General features: G+C 46.0%; 2 protein-coding genes across 3 annotated transcripts; both read left to right on the forward strand.

Annotated features, from left to right (window-relative positions):
• The first annotated feature begins 926 nt into the window (after nucleotides 1-926).
• Nucleotides 927-6,894, forward strand: LOC126543712 (uncharacterized). 2 transcript variants are annotated; one of them, XM_055078169.2, is made up of 4 exons: nucleotides 927-2,243; nucleotides 4,902-5,306; nucleotides 5,907-6,417; nucleotides 6,801-6,894. In XM_055078169.2, the coding sequence occupies exons 1-3, from the start codon at nucleotides 1,992-1,994 to the stop codon at nucleotides 6,279-6,281; spliced, it is 1,032 nt and encodes a 343-aa protein (XP_054934144.2). In that variant the 5' UTR covers nucleotides 927-1,991; the 3' UTR covers nucleotides 6,282-6,417; nucleotides 6,801-6,894. The 2 variants fall into 2 exon arrangements, with proteins under 2 accessions (XP_054934144.2, XP_072141178.1); XM_072285077.1 differs by having other exon boundaries at nucleotides 929-2,243; nucleotides 4,934-5,306.
• A 28-nt stretch (nucleotides 6,895-6,922) lies between these two features.
• Nucleotides 6,923-17,717, forward strand: mRpL14 (mitochondrial ribosomal protein L14). Its single transcript, XM_072284745.1, has 3 exons — nucleotides 6,923-6,963; nucleotides 10,764-10,914; nucleotides 17,472-17,717. The coding sequence occupies exons 1-3, from the start codon at nucleotides 6,923-6,925 to the stop codon at nucleotides 17,715-17,717; spliced, it is 438 nt and encodes a 145-aa protein (XP_072140846.1).
• Nucleotides 17,718-17,869: the final 152 nt, after the last annotated feature.

A 17,869-nucleotide genomic window follows, 5' to 3' on the forward strand; every position in this document is an offset into this window, starting at 1 on the left:
GAATAAATACGCTTGTGTTATTGCTTCGAAAAGCCTCGTTAGACACGAGTTCGAACATCCCAAAACCGGTGCTATAGTTTCAGGATTCTTGCTAAGTTAGCGTCGCTTAATTCGGCACTCAACGACTTCGATGTAGAAATCTCGAGATGTACTCTAAAGGAATCAAGTTGATGGTAACATATCAGGTGATTACGTATGAATATGTTTGGGATTACTTTTCTTAAAGCAAGTGGTATAACGCTGAGGCCATCGTTATTCACTTTTGTGTGTGCACCTTTTATATGTCATGTGTCCCACATAATTACTCGTGCCAAAGTTTTAAAATATGCAAGTGCCACGTAGCTGGACAGAACCGTAAACGCAGCTTGCATTACCCATTTTGTTTCTGCATCGCTTTGAAAAACTTTTCTCCTTAATTTGTTGCACCTCTGATGATCTGCGATAGTTTGTTTAGCTGACGAAGGACAGTAACCCGACTTTAACAGTCAGTTGTTGCAAAATATTTGATTAGCTTCGATATCCGAAAGTGTCGAATAGTTCATTTTCGAATACGAATACGAATAGTTAATGTGTAATATTCGGTTCGTACGCGAAACTTCGAATGTTCGCCCACCCCTACAGTTGAAAGATTAGTAGTTTGATCAGCTGTATAAAGTGCTGTAAATATGCACTTACTAACTAAATTTAAAAAACACGGTATCGCGCGTGCACAAGCAAACATGAGCACACCTCACTCGCTGTCAGAAAGCTGGCGTGATGAACAGCGGCAGCAGCAGCGAGTGAATTTCCCTTCCTGCTGCCTTTCGCTTCAACGTGAACTAGGTGCTTGAGAACACAGCACACACGAAGCCATCAGCTATCTCGTGTCGCCTTGCCTTTGTATGCACTGCACATTACCTCCAAGATAATGCGCACGTGGCCGCTCTAAGCTGCGCCATGTGCAGCCGTAGCTGGAGTAGAAGAGGAGATGCGACGTGCTGCAGGCATCATCATCATCAGCCGCAGCCGGAGGGCGCGGGTAAACATGGTTTCAGGTCACTCGGGGACGCGGGAGAGGAAACCAGACGCTTCTCAATAGAACATACGCGTTCGTGGGGCTTCTGCTGCGTAGTTATGTGTATATACAATAATAAATAGTTAAACAGTTTATTGTGACCGTATAATTTCCCTCTACATGGTTCCCACCTGGACTTCGTGCGCGTGGAAGGCTATAAGGTCTGCAGAAACGAGCAGTGCAATTGGTTGCAAAAATGATGCAGCCAAATGCATCGTCACGCTCCACTCAAACGGCCCTGCAACGGAACATGGGAATTTCTTCAGCTGTTTTGCTTTGTATGTGTCCCTCCACCTGAGAAAGACCGCTCGCAGTCCGCCCGTGTTCCCGGACAGGTCCAGGTGAGCTGGAGGACATCCACCTCGTCCGCCGGAGCCGAGCAATTTGGGCAAGCTTGAGGGTTTCGATCACCCCCTCCAGAATGCAAGTCCCGTCCGGATGCGCTGCAGCATCCTGCTGAACTGAAGTATAGTTCAGTTCATGCTAAGATGCATTTGGAGGAATGTCTTGTACGTACCCAACCAAATTTGTGAAACATTAAAGTATATTATTATCTTTTTATCCTAAGGGAAAGAGAGAGAAGGAAAGCAAAGGCAGGGAGATCAACTAAACGACCGTCCGGTATGCTACCCTATAGTCTAGGTGTAAGGGAGAGGGAAATAGAAAGGGAGAGGGAGCTAGTGAACACTGCGTGCGCGCGGGAGGATGCTCTTGTTCCTCAGTGACTTGGCGCAACCTACTCTGGGGGATCGGCCTTGAATCTGGTGGCGCATGGGTTAAAATAATAATAGTAATAATTTTGAGGAATATGATCTGAAAAAGAAACACCACAGGAAGAGGAATGCATGCACTGCCCGATTCTTAGTCAATTCTCCCTTTAGTGGTTATGCGCCACAACCTCTGAAGTCATATAGCGAGCATCATCATCACGTTCGGCATGTGCTGCCATACAAATCACGAGCCATGTTTTGCGGCAACAACAATGAACTGTACGAGGGGGCAAAGCTACAGCAACAGATGGTGTGATCAAGAAGAAGAAGTGTCGGGCATGCGGCATGCCTGGCTGGCCGCCGCCGCCGTGTGGCTTGCCGCGGCGCTGCCCGACCAGGAGGACGACAGGGCGCTGCAGCCAGGCGTCCCCTGCGACGAGTGGGACGCGTCCACGGGCACCTGCTTCTTTCGGCGACAGGTACGTAGTACCGCGCCGCACGTAGGCAATGTATGCTACGCGTCTATCGCCTTGCCGACTCGCCGCCAGTACCCGCCAACGTAATATATACTCGCCAACTTCCTCCCGTGCAGCGGAAGTTAGCTAGGGGTCGTGTCGGGCATTTAGATGAGAGAACAAGAAAAAATCCTCCTTCATTTCCCGCCATTGATGGCCCTCCGGTGCCTGACGCTGACTGTATGGAAGTGTCGAGGTTTAGTAATAACGCTTTTGGAAGAGAGACGCAAATTGACACACAAGCGCACACGGATGAAGTAGTTTTGCTGTCCCACACTCCGATGCTGTGGATGATGGTTCCGGTTTAGGTTCCGTTTCACCGGACCTTACAAAAAGATGGGTTTCGTTTTACCGAAGTTTGAGAACATTGAGCCTACGAGCGGCCAACCAATGTTTATAACGTTGTTCCATTTATCCGGAATTTCCGTTTAGACGAGTTTTGGTTTATCCGGATTCCGCCGTGTATAGACAAGATTAGCGCCTATTTTTCACTAACTAGAGCCCAACAAGGCGTATACTCCTTCAACTAGTACAGCACACAATGGGCGAGCCCTTCTCTGCAACACGCAGCCGGTTCTCGTTACCGATTGACAGCAGTACGAGCCTTTGCCACACTGCACGAATGGGTGACACGCACAGCTACAGTTAAACCGTCTACTTTCAAGCCCGGGCTGCCCTCGTGCAAATGGTTTTAACCGAGAGAGTTGAAATTTGACCTTGTTCGTGATGCATATATTATATACGTATACAGAACGGAGGCTTAATGTAACTGCAAAGCAGACAAACATTTTTGTGTATATCGCCGTTCGAAAATAATGGTGTTCTGCATCCACAAAAAGAAGAAGAAAAAAAAAGACGCTGGAAATGGTGGTGCCTTGCAAGATCCTGAATGGTGCAATATGACAAGTAGACAGCAAAAAATTGGCAGCGCATCCATCCTTTGGAGATGATTGGCGACGTTAATGCGGTGTGCATTATTTCTTACCACGTGTTTCTTACGATGTGGGTGTAATATTATATAGTGATGATACGCGATGTGGATTCTTGCGATGGTGGCACTAACGAGGCAGAGACAGAATTGTGTGGTACGTTGTGTGAGCGCGATAATTGTGTAAGGGTGCGAACATCCTGAAATAACCGACTCTTTCTTGGGGTCCCTGACGTGAGCATCGAGCGACCGTACATGATGGCGGCGCTCCTGCTTCTACACTTGTGCTTGTCCACATACTCCTGTGCTGGCGAGTCGATTCGTTTTGTTGACGAGGTGGCGGTCGGCGCACCCTGCCTTTGTGGTAAATGTACACATTTAGTACAGCTGAGCAGAATCTTGTAGATTACGTCTCGGGCACAGCAGATGGACCTGATGAGAGAGACAGAGGGAAGGAAAGATTATGTGTAATGCTAATCGCATTAACGTCGACAGTTATCTTTCTCTTCGAGCACCCATTGACTCTTGCGGACGCAAGCAGTAGTGACCCAAGTAGACTTCAAGAACATTAATTGAAGAGCCGCATATACCATGTGACACATATACCATGTACCACATGTACCATATATCGTGAGAAGGCAACAAACAAAAAAACACCAAGGACAACATAGGGGAAATTACTTGTACTTACTAGTTAAATTAAATAAATGATAAATTAATGTCAATGAAAGTGGATCAAAAAACTTCTTGCCGCAAGTGGGGAACGATCCCACGTCTTCGCATTACGCGTGCGATGCTCGCGTCATTGCCATTAATATGGCAATGACGCGAGCATTAATATGTGTGTGTTGTCGCAAAGCGTCCAAAGAATCATGTCGATCTCGCGAGCTGCAGGTTCCAGGACGAAATGCTGAATTATACTCGCAGGCAACATTATGAGGCTATGAAGGGACAGCTAAGGAGGCAAAGCGCGCACAAGTGAGAGCGCTTCTGAAAGGAGTTCGCGTTTTAATCCACGTTAGTTTAGGCTGGGGAATAGGTAACATGAACACCTTATTAGCAACTGTTAAATAAGACAGAACACACCACTGAGTGCAAAGGTTTACTTATTTTGCGGCTTCTCCCTTCCGCGTCTGGGCAAACGCAAAACCGTCACTCATGGAAACTGCGTCGATTCAGCGTCTGTTCCGAGCAACCAAAAGCACGGTCGAACGCTGCCGGACTACTTGGCGCAGTAACACATGTGCAGCAGCCACGCGCCCCATAGCTTTCCCTTCATTGCCACAGAAAGTTGTTCGCGAGTGTGTATATAATATATATATATATATATATATATATATATATATATATATATATATATATATATATATATAATCATTTCACAAGAATCCGAACAATACTGCCACCTCTATAAGGACAGTCCGAGCTAGCGCAATAATGAGGATGTGGAGGAGTCGGACGAGAAGGAAGGGAGATTGATTGACAGAGAAGATGAAAGGCCTGTTGGGGGCCCGCCACCGTACCTCTATACTTTGCAGCCTGCCGCTGACAACTGGACCTCGGTCAACAGAGTGAGGAATGAGGAAGAGGGACGGAAATGTGACAGAGATAGGGGCCCTTCATTCATGACGAGTCTAATTAAGGGATCTTAGACGTGACCGTGCAGCTGGCTGCCATCGTCACCGTGGCCGCAGGTGGGCGACACGGTGACATTGTGGCTGCGCAGTGCTGGTACCGGCGTGGGTCGTGTCGCGTGGCGACGGCGGTACCGCGCGCTGGACGGGTCGTCGTTCCACGGCGGCGGAGACGCTGTGGTTGAGCTGCGGCCGGACACGGCCCCGTGGAACGTAGCCATCGGCGCCGGTGAGCTGCGCATTTCGCCCATCACCGACTCGGACCTGGAACCCAACAGCTGGGAGGCCATGGCGGGACCCCTGGGCAACCTCAGCTTCCGCCTCGAGCTACTGCCCGTAGACTTGGGGCCCGTGTTTCGCGGCGACCAGCTCACCATCAACCTCGAGCACTACCTCACGCTGCCGCTCGAGTCACTGCACTTCCGCTGGGACTGGGATTACCAGCCACTAGCCACCAACATGCGGGTACGCTCGTGCACGGAGGATGCCACGTGCTGTACGGCTAATCATGTGCGTCATTTGATACTCACGAAAATCTTTGACGTGAAGAAAGAAGCACAACAAAAGAACATCTAGCAGACGATTGCGAATAAGCACACAGAACAAACACGTAGCTATCTTTGAAGAAGGGCGCAAATTAACACATATACAGACGAAGCAGACGGGAAGAACGGCCGACAGGACTAACTCTGTGTTTGTGTTAATTTTGCCCCACTTCTGATCAGAAGTGGGACAAAATTAACAATATTCCAACAATTAACAATTAGCCCAATATGAAGTACTGTCGATCACGCGTTTCTTGTCGGCTGCTGCTCTTTTGCAGCTGCCGTAGTTTCTATGCGCACGATGATGGTTGTGGGTCTTGGACCCGCCATCTTAATAATGCACCGGCTCACATATAGTTCATGATTATTTATTTCGCTGGGGTGCAGGAGGGCACTACGTCACTGGGCACTCCATAATAGTAAAGAGCGGGGGGGGGGGGGGGGAGAGCGCACGAGAATATGTTGGGGTTCGGTGGCCCCCTATTGCCCCCTTTTATAGCCGCCCCTGATCTACTCGCAGGTGAGCCGGTCAGGCCGCTCGCTGCGCATCACGGGCCTGCGGCGAAGCCAGGGCGGCCTGCTCGCGTGCTCCGTGTACTCGTCAACGGGCCTTTTAGTGGCACGGCGCCGCTTCAGGCTGCGCGAACCCATCGAGGAGCCCTTGCCCGAACTGCAGAGCCCGTTCCAGTTGCAACAAACAGGCGGTCGAGTCAAGCGCGGCGTAGTCGAATCAGACACCACCGACAGCCAGCTGCTGGCGCCCTGCACAAGACACACGCAGTGTGGACTGCACGCCTCATGTCGTACGCGCTACTGCGTATGCGGCGCCGGATACGTTGGCAATGGGCTCTTCTGTTGGGAGTCCGCCGCTGCTGCAGCAGCAGGCGGCGGCTAGGTCGTCCTCCCGTTCGTTTTACTTGAACTCGCCTGCGTCAGCCACATCGCCATCGCTATCACGGGTAATCCAGCTTCAGCCGCTTCAATCCATTTCAATCCAAGCGAATTTGCGTTCTGCTCATCGCGCTCACATGGTGCGTGTTTTCTGCTTCTTCTTCTTCATGTTATTGTAGCGTCGTTGTTGAACAATTTGAATGAAAAAAAGTCCGGTCATGTTGCAATTAGCACACGAAGCCTTAGATGGACAAGCGCCAGATTGTGCTACAGCTGGCGTCAGAAGCATATGAAGCACCCGACCACCTAGCAGACCAAAAGAACGCTAAACTGCAGTCACAGGACCTCTCAGCCTCTTCTTTGATCCTTTCTGGGTCCTAAGTGGTTTAGAGGTTCGCGCTTTAATTATGATGTGTCAGAGACGCCCACCAGGCCGAAAGAATACAGCGATAGAAGGTTGTGCTAGCGAAGTGTGCGTACTATATAACTTTTTAAGTACTTACAATGTCATCTTCGTTTGCAGTGATAACTCGAGTGAAGTTCGCGCAGTGAAATGCACCAGCTGACCCGGACGCCGGCGCACTAATTGTCAGTGGCTCTTCCCGGTTCCTCTCAACGATGATGCGCTCTGCCGGGAGTGCCGGTATGTTACTTCTGGGCCACTGTATTCACCAGCGTGCATTCAGGTGAGTTATCGAAAGGCGCCCTTATTTTGGTCGTTACACCTATTCCTAGCAGTGTTATGGGACCGAACGACTGTTATCGTCTTACTGCCGTTCATATGGTACAGAACAGCGCCAAGGTCGGTCGGAGAAAGGGAAGTACTTGGTTGTCTGTAGTAATCAATATTTAAAAGTTAAAAGGGGGAGTGGATATTCTGCCGTGCCGGCAGAGTTGCCTGAAAGATATTTTGCCGGCACTTTGTCCTCATTGGCTAGCTACGGTCACGCCGGGAGAGTCAGCTACCGCCTAACGGAGTCCTCAGGAGAGCACCTGAGGTTATTATAAACCGGGCGGCGCAGGATATCTATGGCATCCAAGAAACACCGGGGGTACCAACGCTGGACCCAGATTGGTCCACTCCCGGTTTCAGACCCTGTTGCCCCTTTGGTGTCATGGAGGCGCCGCCAAAGAATAAGAAATAATGACTTGTTCTTTACACTTCGTAATAGTGCAGCTTCTCACTTCCCTCGTGGCCCGACGAAAGCCAACCAATCGGGACGAACTGCCAGCTAAATTTCTCTCGAGCTACTCTGCCGGCACAACACCCACTGCTGTTAAATAAGGACAAGACTCGGCAGCCCTGTGCCAATGACTTCACCAAGGAGCTGCTACCCTTTCACGTGACCTAGCAATCCCAGTCATGCACCCAAATGAATGTTAACATAATGAATGCCCAAGATTAGACTTCACTTGAATGCCACTGAGCACTGCTGCCATGTTGCACACCTGCAAGCGGGCAGATTGATCGTGAGTGGTGGTTTATGTTATTGGTGACATGGTGACATTTGTAGTTCTCCATTCCCTCAGTGCATGAGTCAAGAACAATTCCTTCAAGGATGTACCCCTCATCTATATGGCATAAAGGGCAGACTGTGTCGGCCGCAAATTCTTGTGCTGAGATTTCGGTCTGAATGAAAGTATACAGTGTATGTACGCTGCAGGCACGCATGAGCTCATAGGTGAGCATCAAGGCAATCTACAGTGCAGTGTTGTAAATCTCGGAAGCCATGGAGTTGGTTCTTCTGCACTCTCTGCTTCACAGCGTAGCACATTTGCTCATGAGCAGTTTTGACATGGACCTAATTTCATCTGTGGCGTGCCTGTCTTAATCTGCCTCACTGACCTGGCAGTCACGCTATCTTGGACTAGAGATGATTATACAGGAGAAAATGATGAGACATGCTGTACAGTTTTTTACTTGCCCTTATGGTACTTCAAAGGTACAATGTAAATACAAGACTTTAATAGTTTTATACTATGTTTAATGTGATCTGGTAAAAGTAGTTTGTAGTGTGGCGTAAGATTATAAGGCACTTTTTTTTTCTTTGCAAGATGGGTAGAAAAGGTGTAATGTTGGTTGCTTGGTTGGCCCTGTACTTAGGCTTAAAGGCACACTAAAGGCCAATACTGAGTCGACGTAGCCTGTTTAAATACCATTCCATAAACTTTGCAACACTTGTTTTGTGCCAAGAAAAGACTAAGCTTATGAGAAAATTGTATCTGAAAGGTCTGAATACCTTTTCCGAAATTCAAATCTCACGCCACCCAACCGGTGGAGTAGTGACGTTGCATACACCATCACCACCCTTTGCTGCTGTCGGTGAGTAAAGTGGCGCCCAACAGACGGTGGCACTGAGCCAAGGTGGATTCACCGCTGCAGCTTCTTTTTGGCCAAGTGCCGTAGACCGTTCGGGCACCCTGCGACATCACAAGGAAGTCGAATTTTCTGCTACTTGCAGTTTGTGTGAGTTTCGCGAGCCAGCGAAACCAGCGCAGCACTACGCGATCATGAAAGTACTGAAACGCAAAAGCATGGGCGGCGCAGAATCGAGCGAGAACGAAACCTTTCGACTGTCCGCGTCGTTGTCAGTGGTAATTTCAATGAGTTCTTTTTTCTAAACATGAAATGGAACTGGACAAGTAGCATTTTATTTCATCTTATAATACAATATGAGGATGCTTTTTGCAACGAGTATTTGAGTACTAGTGACAAAATTTAACTGAGGAGTGCTTTCATCATCAGGCAAGTGCTTGAATGTCCCGGGGAAGTCTCTAATCATATCCTGCATTTAGCCCGCTTTCTCGGTTATTAAGGCCCTGTTCACGATAATATTGATGCCTTAGAAATTCTCGAGCACTAATCTATCACTTTAGCTTGACTTCGTATTTCCCTTTAGTGTCCCTTTAATTTAAAGATCCGCAAAGATTTTATTTATAAGAGATTGCGTGAGACATTGCAAGTGATTTACATATGCAGTAGAAGATTCTATTGTTCAGGAACCGTAGGCGGGACCTCCTGCCAGAGTGAAAATGAAAGTAAAGAATGACGCGCTTAAGCAATAAAAGGTTTGCAAATGCGTTAACCTAACATGAAAATAACAAGATATTAACAAGGCATAACCATGCGATCACATGTATCAAAGAAGAAAGAACTATGCATTAAAAAATAAAAAACGATTTCTGTTAATCTTCAGCAGTTCAGTAGATGTAGCGTGTTTAAATTTATATGTCTAAGGAATTCCAAAAGGTTATTAAAAAAAACTGTTTGTTTACCATAGTCAGTATTTATCTTTGGCAAGAGAAGATTGTGCCTCATGGAAAACCATGAAAGGAGGGGATTTTGTATTTTCAGATGCTCTCTTTAATGCGACCCATAATTTTGTGAACTTGTAGAGTAAGCCCATAATGAAACTTTCCTTCACCACAAATGCAATGTGGTAGAGCACCAACTTCAGAACTGTATGGTTCTGGGTTTGAACCCACAAAAATTTGTGCACTTTCTCATTCTTTTTTCATTTCGAAGGGCTTGAGCATGATGTTACAAAGGGCCACGACATTACAAGGATGTCCCAGTACCTATCTGCTTAGTGCAGTAAAATGTGGAGTAAAGGGTTTGGTCTCTCAAGTAACATAAATGGGCAAGGAAGAAACAGTTTTAGCAGCCTTTTGCATACCCCCATACTGCACTGGTTAGAGGTGAAGCCTAACGCAATGAAATGTAAAAGACAACTTGGCCTACACCTGGTTCATGTACTGGTACTGGTTCATGTACAAAATTCAGTGCAGCTTACAGACGGAGAAAGACATGTTGGCATGAACAACCTTCTTTGTCTGTAAGCTGCACTGAATGTTCAACATAAACCACACCAAATATGTAACAAACGAGAAGAGGGGGAACCAAGGGGCCAAATTCTTGTTAGTTACGGCCATACAAAGCCAGCAGATAATGAATGTAACAAAAGCATAGGGGATATTATTTGCTGTAGTTTATGGAATCGTAGAAATTATGAGTAAAGGGAAATGAAAGTGGACAAAAAAGCACGACTTGCTGCCAGTGAGAGCCGACCCACATCGAAGAATGTGAAGAAGTAAAGACAAGTGCGATGTTCATTTTTTCTCATTCTTGACACCCTCTGCTTTTGTACAAATTGGAAGTAAATTTGATTAGTTGATTCTGTCTATGCTTGCTTGTGGCAGTTGCAGTGATCACAGGAACGGTGCGAGCCAATGTATTGTGGCACCATGTGGCATCCACCACCTTTGTAGCAAAACTGGAACTGGTTTGTAGAAACAAAGTACTACAGTAAATTATTTAGGGCACTCTGACATTTGCGAGTGTTTTTTCTTATATTTAAAGTGTTTCTTCCTTTATTTAAGGCTCAGAATTGATATAACTAAAGTACTTCTTTCAAATAGGCTAATGTTGATGAAGTAGTATCGTCACTCGATGGTTCCAAGTGTTCCTCGGAATTTTTCGTTTCAGCACAAGTACAGTGGCACAGCACCTGCAGAAAATGTCGCGCCTCCGAGTCGTGGACAACAGCGCACTGGGTCGCCAGGCCATGATGGATGGAAAGCCACCAAAAATCATCCATGTGTACAACAAGACTGGCTTTGCCACCATTGGCGATAAGGTGCGGACTAGCCTTCAGGGCACGTTTACAGCATGCCATTCTTTCGACGGCACTCAAGTTCAGCTACTATATTCTAAACAAAGAATGACCTGAGAACCACTGATAAACTGTACTAGACCACGGACTATAAGCAAATGCCTATAATCTGGCCAGCCTCTCGATGACCAGTAACTTTCAATATGCAATCTGCACAGGTGCCTCTACCCAGTTGAAAAAAATAAAGCATGACGTGCTGCATGTTACCCAAGCAAATTTGCCTAAACACAGTTTGTACCAACATATGCGTCGAAAACTCCTCGTTTCAACAAAAAGAAAATTGACGTGTAACTGATAATGGAATCCAACCTCTGCTGCCAAGCACAGCAGCTCAGTGCCCTAACCATTAGACCACAATCACACGCATACTTCCTTTGTTGGTCCAAGCCCATTCAGCTTTTTAAAACATCTGGTGCATGTGTACCATGCTACTTTCTTGTCTTCTTTCTTTCATTCATCATACCGACCATGGCGGTAGTTCCAACTTCATGATCGGCCAAACTTAATCAAGTTTTAACACTTCTTCACCGGAGTACAAGTGCCATCCTTGGTTTAACATTGGCCATATGACATAAACATAGGTCTGTACAGTTTTATACACTGTTGCTGATTACATCACAATCCCATGCTTCTCTAGCCAACGCCCATTCAGTGCCCAAGTACAACCCAACTATCGGGTCACATGGCTGCAGTAGAAAATGATTGTCTTCAATGTAGTCACTGTCATTGTGTTACACAACTCAATTACACAGACACGTTCATCCACATTGTATTGCTTTGTGGGACCCCAAACAACGCTGAATAGACATTCTCTCAAAGTGCGCCTTCTGCTCTGGCGAACTGGCAATCCTGAGCCAGCGGAGGTGTTACCTGGGCCATGGAGGCAACATCTGCGATGTTTCGCTGAGAACGGGAACTAGGGGCCTCAAGGCAGCTAGGTGCATTTCGCTTTACCTAGGCACCCCTTGGACGAAAAGTACCTATATGCGCTGTTCCTGTTGGCGGTCTCATCTTGCGCACCATCGAGGTGCAACACCTGCAATGCCACTGATGACACCCATTGCGCAAACATTGTGAGACTTGCAAGCTGCTTGGTAGCAGAGTGGCAACTCCGAAGTTGGAGTGATTCCAGCATCGTTCCACATTTTCAAAGACTCAGATTGAAATTATGGCACCAGTCTGGCATATAGAATGAGAGCTGGAGATTCCAGAATGGGCACATAGTGCCAGAGCACTAAATGTTGATATTAAGCGAGACATCATCATCATCATCATCAGCCTATTCATGTCCACTGCAGGACGAAGGCCTCTCCCTATGATCTCCAATTACCCTTGTCCTGCACTAACCAATTCCAAATAGCACCCACAGATTTCCTAATTTCGTCCTCTACTGTGCTTCCCTTCGTTTGGTACCCATTCTGTTACCCTAATGATCCAACGGTTATCTAGTCTGCGCATTACATGACCTGCCAGCGCCATTTTTTTCTCTTAATGCCTATTATAATAATGTCTATGCCCGTTTGCTCTCTGATCCAAACTGCTCTCTTTCTGTCTCTTAAAGTTACGACTAGCGTTCTTCGTTCCATCACTCTTTGAGCGGTCCTTAACTTGTTCTCAAGCTTCTTTGTCAGCCTCCAAGTCTCTGCGCCATATGTCAGCACCGATAAAATGGACTGATTGTATACTTTCCTTTTCAATGGTAACGGTAAGCTCCCATTCAGGAGCTCACGATGTCTGCCGTATGCGATCCAACCCATTTTTATTCTTCTGTGAATTTCCTTCTCATAGTCCGGGTTCCCTGTGATTAGTTGACCTAGGTAAACGTACTCCTCCACAGACTCTAGAGGCTGACTTGCAATCTTGAACTCTTGTTCCCTTGTCAGGTTATTTATCATTATCTTTGTCTTCTGCATATTAACCTTCAGTCCCACCCTTACACTCTCCCAGTTAAGGTCTTCAATCATTTGTTGTAACTTGTCTGCATTGTTGCTGAATAGAACAATGTCATCGGCAAACTGAAGGTTGTTGAGGTATTTGCCGTCTATCTTTACTCCTAAACCTTCCCAGTATAATAGCTTGAATACTTCTTCCAAGCAAGCAGTGAATAGCATTGAAGAGATGGTGTCTCCTTGTCTGACCCCTTTCTTTATAGGTATCTTCCTACTTTTCTTGTGTAGAATTAAGGTGGCTGTGGAATCTTTGTAGATGTTTTCTAGGGCATTTACATCATCATCAGCCTGGTTACGCCCACTGCAGGGCAAAGGCCTCTCCCATACTTCTCCAGCAACCCCGGTCATGTACTAATTGTGGCCATGTCGTCCCTGCAAACTTCTTAATCTCATCCACCCACCTAACTTTCTGCCGCCCCCTGCTACGCTTCCCTTCCCTTGGAATCCAGTCCGTAACCCTTAATGACCATCGGTTATCTTCCCTCCTCATTACATGTCCTGCCCATGCCCATTTCTTTTTCTTGATTTCAACTAAGATGTCATTAACTCGTGTTTGTTCCCTCACCCTATCTGCTCTTTTCTTATCCCTTAACGTTACAACCATCATTCTTCTTTCCATAGCTCGTTGCGTCGTCCTCAATTTAAGTAGAACCCTTTTCATAAGCCTCCAGGTTTCTGCCTCGTAGGTGAGTACTGGTAAGACACAGCTATTATACACTTTTCTCTTGAGGGATAATGGCAACCTGCTGTTCATGATCTGAGAATGCCTGCCAAACGCACCCCAGCCCATTCTTATTCTTCTGATTATTTCAGTCTCATGAACCGGATCCGCCGTCACTACCTGCACTAAGTAGATGTATTCCCTTACCACTTCCAGTGCCTCGCTACCTATTGTAAATTGCAGTTCTCTTCCGAGACTGTTAAACATTACTTTAGTTTTCTGCTGATTAATTTTTAGACCCACCCTTCTGCTTTGCCTATCCAGGTCAGCGAGCATGCATTACAATTGGTCCCCTGAGTTACTAAGCAAGGGAATATCATCAGCGAATCGCAAGTTACTAAGGTATTCTCCATTAACTTTAATCCCTAATTCTTCCCAATCCAGGTCTCTGAATACCTCCTGTAAGCACGCTGTGAATAGCATTGGAGAGATCGTATCTCCCTGCCTGACGCCTTTCTTTATTGGGATTTTGTTGCTTTCTTTATGGAGGACTACAGTGGCTGTGGAGCCGCTATAGATATATTTCAGTATTTTTACATACGGCTCGTCTACACCCTGATTCCGTAATGCCTCCATGACTGCTGAGGTTTCGACAGAATCAAAACTTTCTTGTAATCAATGAAAGCTATTTATACGGGTTGGTTATATATATTCCGCACATTTCTCTATCACCTGATTGATAGTGTGAATATATTTTTACAGTTCCGCGAATTCTACATTATCTCTTGAGTTGGACGCATTCATTCTTTGTCGTTTCTTTATTAGGTCCTTTGTTGCTTAGGAAAGCTTGCCTACTGGTTGCCTTGGTGCCTTGCCTCCCACTTCAATTGCTGCCTCTGAAGACAGCCTCGTTACGGTTTCATTCATTACCTCTATGTCATCATCCTCTCTCTGTTCTAAGGCTGCATATTTGTTTGCAAGTACCAACCTAAATTTGTCTGCTTTTACCCTTACTGCCTCTAAGCTGACCTCTTTTTTCTTGACCGATTCTGCTCTTTCTCTGTTTAAATTGAGGTGGATCCTGGCCCTCACTAACCTATGATCACTACATTTTACCCTACCTATTACTTGAACATCCTGCACTATGCTGGGGTCAGCAGAAAGTATGAAATTAATTTCATTTCTCGTTTCACCATTAGGGCTTTTCCTAAGCGAGACTACAAAACCAGTAAGTTTCCCAATTAGACTTAACTAGATTTGGTCAATTTAATACATTTCTCAACTTTTACTCAATACGGCATTTTCAGTATCTACCTATAGGCTGTAACCTCTGTCGCTGTAATTATTAACATCACAGCATTCTTCACATTCTATACTTCTGACGATGTGGAAACTTGTATTATTCGTGACAATGTTGCAATTAACTTAAAGCTGGGAACTTTTAGTTAAAGTGAACTCTTAACTTTTTTTAAGGGTTTAAGTTTGTTAACTCCTTGGTTTTAGTGAACTCGTTAACATCTGGCTAAGGAGTTAGGTCCCCAAGGATTATTCGATTTACCAAGCGTATGCTTGGCCTATGACAAAGCTATCCAGGCCAAAACCAGCCATGTCGCAAGCAATTGTGCCATGCACAAGTCCATGCATTTGGAAAGCCTGCAATATTTTTTCACACACTGTCAGCTATTCAGAAGGTGCTATAACAGGTGGTGAGAGAAGTGTGCTGAAATATTGTGTACATTACTATGCCAGTACATGTGAACCAAGAAAGGCAGCAGACTTCAGCTATTCCTTCTGCTCTGAACACACTGTGACAGCAACATTCTCCTTGAAGACCATCATCTTAACTTTGCTTGCCTGCACTTTTGTCAAATAAAATTGCACTGATCCACTATGGGCGACATGGTGTAAGATTATTAAAGCATTAGGAGTGTCAAAGTGGTAAAAAGTATGTATGAAGTGTGGGAAGCTGGTCATGTGGTAGAGATATACATATACATAGTGCAACTGACAATGGTCTGCTCCAGTCCATCGTCAGTTGCACTTCGCTCTTCGGTGAGACAGGAAGTGTGTTGAGTGAGCCCCTGAACAACACTTTCCACTGCTGTGACTGCAGTTTAAACAATGGATCCGGGACCTCAAACAGGCGTGACCTAATCCTAACACATTTTTCTCGCAATTACAGCTAAATAGCACTGAAATATTTATACTTTGCCTTACTCGAATGAATAATAGAAAGATTAAAGGGACACTAAAGGCAAATACTAAGTCTTCTTACCTCATACCATTCCACAAACCTCGCAATGCTTGTTTTGTGCTAAGAAAAGACTTTGTTTATGAGAAAATTGCATCTGAAGGGTCTGAAGACCTTCAAAATTTATATCTCCCGCCATCCAACCAGGGGAGTGGTGGCGTTGTATGCACCATCACCACCCTTTGCTGCCGTCGGTGATTAAAACGGCGCCCGACAGATGGCAGTACCGACCCAAGACAGAACGGTGGATTCGCCGCTGCAGATGCTTTTTGGTCAGGTGGCCTAGACCATTCGGGCATCCCGTGACATCACATGGAAGTTGAATTCTTTGCTACTTGCAGTTTGTGCGAGTTTCGTGAACCAGCAAAACTTGTGCAGCGCTACACAATAACAAAACTACTGAAATGCGAAAGCATGGGCAGCGCGGAGTGGAGCAAAAGCAAAACCTTTTGACCGCCCCCGTCTTTGTCAAGGGTAATTTCGATGAGCTCTTTCTTCTAAACATGAAATAGAACTGGACAAGTAGCATTTTATTCAGTCTTATAATACAATACAAAAATATTTTTTGCAACGAGTGAGTGCAACGGTTGACTACTGGTGACAGAATTTAACTGAGGAGTACCTTCGTCATCCGGCAAGTACTTGAATGTCCAAGGGGATTCTCTAATCATGTCCTGCATTTACCTCAATTTCTCGATTATTGAGGCTCCGTTCGCAATAATATTGATGCCTTAGAGATTCTCAGGTACTAATCTATGACTTTAGCTTGACTTAATATTTGCCTTTAGTGTCCCAGGTAACCTAAGGTAGGTAAGACCTATGTTTTTGTTCTTGACGAAGAAAAAGAAAAATGGAACGTAACACTATTTGTTCTGTTCTTAAGACTTCAAAAATATGTTTGCTTTGGTCACTAGGCACGCAAGCGTAAATAGTAAACAGTTATACAAAACGCAGTTTATTTGCTGGAATTGGAGAAACTGAATATAGTACCAGTTCAGCTACTCCATTAGTGGGAAAGGTCCAGCTCTCAGCATTTTGAGGCGTTAAAAAAAAGGATTGGAATTATGCAGATCTCCACTCCCCAGAATTGAATGGGAATGGAAGGCTCGGTAGCTGCAACAGTGCCGTTCCTCCTGGTCAGTGGGAGTTGCCGTGTGGACAGTGTTCCACCATCATGTCGCATCTGTGTATATATTCAAAACACCACCGGAGTAGTCTAAGCGCAACGCTAAATTTTGCTGCTGTTGTCACTGCTTTACCCTTCAGGCAAAACTGCAGCTTTTCTTCCAAATGTGAAGCTTTCTTTCTGAAGAACCTGTATGGGTTTCTTTGAGCTTCCTACTACACTGAAGTGGATGGCAGTTCTTTCATTTCATAACACTTCCTGCACCTTGTGGATTTCCACAAAACTGATTTGCCGTACTGTCCATGCACTTGGAGTTGTCGAATATATTGGCTTCACACTGCAATCTGCTACCCTCCTGGTTAGCTCGGATGGCAGAGCAACTGCCCCGGAAACGCGTTGTTCCCAGGTTTAAATTCCGGATCAGTACAAATTTTTTCTTCAACTACGAAGTTCTCTTTCCAAGGAACCTGTGTGGGTGCCCTTTGTAGCTTTGTTCTACTGTCTGGCGGATTGAAATTTTTCCCTTTCTTGCAGTCACAGAGTGTTGCCTTGCAGGTGCTGGTGGCAATCCTCGGCCAAAAGAAGAGGGGCTTCGTCGTGGGCTGCAAGCACATGAAACAGCGGCCACTGGTGCCTCGCTACGACACAAACAACATGGTTCTGCTCGACGACAGCGGCAACCCACTGGGCACCCGCATTCTGGTGCCCCTGCCATCGCTGCTGCGGGGTGATAAACCACGCTACTCCAAGATCCTGGCTCTCTGCTCGCGATTTGTCTGAAGCCACTCGTTCAAGCCCTCTGCGGAAGTGACTGCACGTGTCTGGCACCTTTTTCCCACATCAGAGCACAGTTTCAGAGGACGCTAAGTCAAGGAATGCAGTCACTGTTAGTAAAAGCACCTTTTAACACACAGCCGTATTTCGCCAGCAGA

This window comes from Dermacentor andersoni, chromosome 10, assembly GCF_023375885.2.
Source record: "Dermacentor andersoni chromosome 10, qqDerAnde1_hic_scaffold, whole genome shotgun sequence".
Lineage (NCBI taxonomy): Eukaryota > Metazoa > Arthropoda > Arachnida > Ixodida > Ixodidae > Dermacentor > Dermacentor andersoni.